This window comes from Rhea americana, unplaced genomic scaffold (assembly GCF_003343005.1).
Source record: "Rhea americana isolate MKP2758 unplaced genomic scaffold, rheAme1 scaffold_152, whole genome shotgun sequence".
Classification (NCBI taxonomy): domain Eukaryota; kingdom Metazoa; phylum Chordata; class Aves; order Rheiformes; family Rheidae; genus Rhea; species Rhea americana.
In genome coordinates this window covers 690,255-691,313 of record NW_028185617.1, presented here as the reverse complement: position 1 = coordinate 691,313, position 1,059 = coordinate 690,255, and the positions used below count along the sequence as shown (strand labels likewise).

At 55.7% G+C, this 1,059-nt stretch overlaps 1 protein-coding gene across 1 annotated transcript in view; it reads right to left on the bottom strand.

The window, feature by feature from the left end:
- Positions 1-723: 723 nt before the first annotated feature.
- The window catches only part of FEZF1 (FEZ family zinc finger 1), a 2,522-nt gene continuing 2,186 nt past the window's right edge, over positions 724-1,059 (bottom strand). The window contains exon 3 of the mRNA XM_085299699.1: positions 724-1,053. Coding sequence (XP_085155825.1) covers positions 724-1,053 — 330 coding nt within the window. The remainder of the gene's footprint in view (positions 1,054-1,059) is intronic.

Here is a 1,059-nt window from a genome sequence, read left to right as displayed (position 1 = left end):
CAGCAGCGCCTGAGCTCGCGGCGGCTCGGCGCGTCCTGCGGTGCTGCCAGCGCTGTCGCTCCGTGCTGCCTCCTCGGCCGCAGGGACCGCGCCGGGGCCGCCTCGCCTCGGCTCGCCCCGGCTCCAGCACCGGGGCCGGAGCCCTCAGAGCAGGCAGCTCGAGCCTCTCGGGACCTTCGGCTATCGTGTTCCAAATATTTATTTCCACCAGGTCAACGAAATCATTTTTTTTTTCTTTTCACGTGCAAGAATCAAACCGAAATTCAAATCCGTACATAGCGAACCAGCTCGGTCCATATAGATACGATATTCAGAGGGGAGAGGGAGAGGAAAAAGAGGAGRAAATCAAGAAGGGAAGGACAACCAGCAGGCATCGGAGACAGGGCAGAATCAACACAATGGAAATATATATACATCGAAATAATTAAAGTGGTGCAGCATTCCCGGCTCGAGTAATACAAATCCCAAATAAATACAGCAGAATTGGCTTGGCGCTTTTTTTTTCTTTTAAACCATCTCTTAACCTGAGATGCAATAACAACAAAAAATAGAGTCTTTAAAAAAACAAACCGAAAGAGGAGGGGGGGGAAATCGATCGGTCCCATAAATGTTAGTGGCGATATAGAGCATAATACACAAAACCGCTTAACAGGTGCATGCAAAGAGGCGGGCGAGCGGCGGGCTGCTCCCCGCTGGCGGCCGCCCTCACTGCTGGTGCGGCGGCTACTGGCCCGGGAGCAGGGCCCCGGGCGGGGGCGGCTGGTCGGGCCCCAGCTCGGCGGGGGGCCGCGGCAGTCCCAGGGCGCTGTCGTGCAGTTTGCGGACGTGCTTCTTGAGGTCAAAGTTCCGGCAGAAGCCTTTGCCGCAGGTGGGGCACGTGAAGGGCTTCTTGTCGTTGTGGGTGTGCATGTGGAAGGTCAGGTTGTACACCTGGTGGAAAGCCTTGTTGCAGATATTGCACTTGAACTGCTTCTCCCCGCTGTGAGTCAGCTTGTGGTTTTTGTAATTGCCTGGGAACAAGACAAGAAGGGCAAAGGGACCGGGTGCTGAGAACTGGGC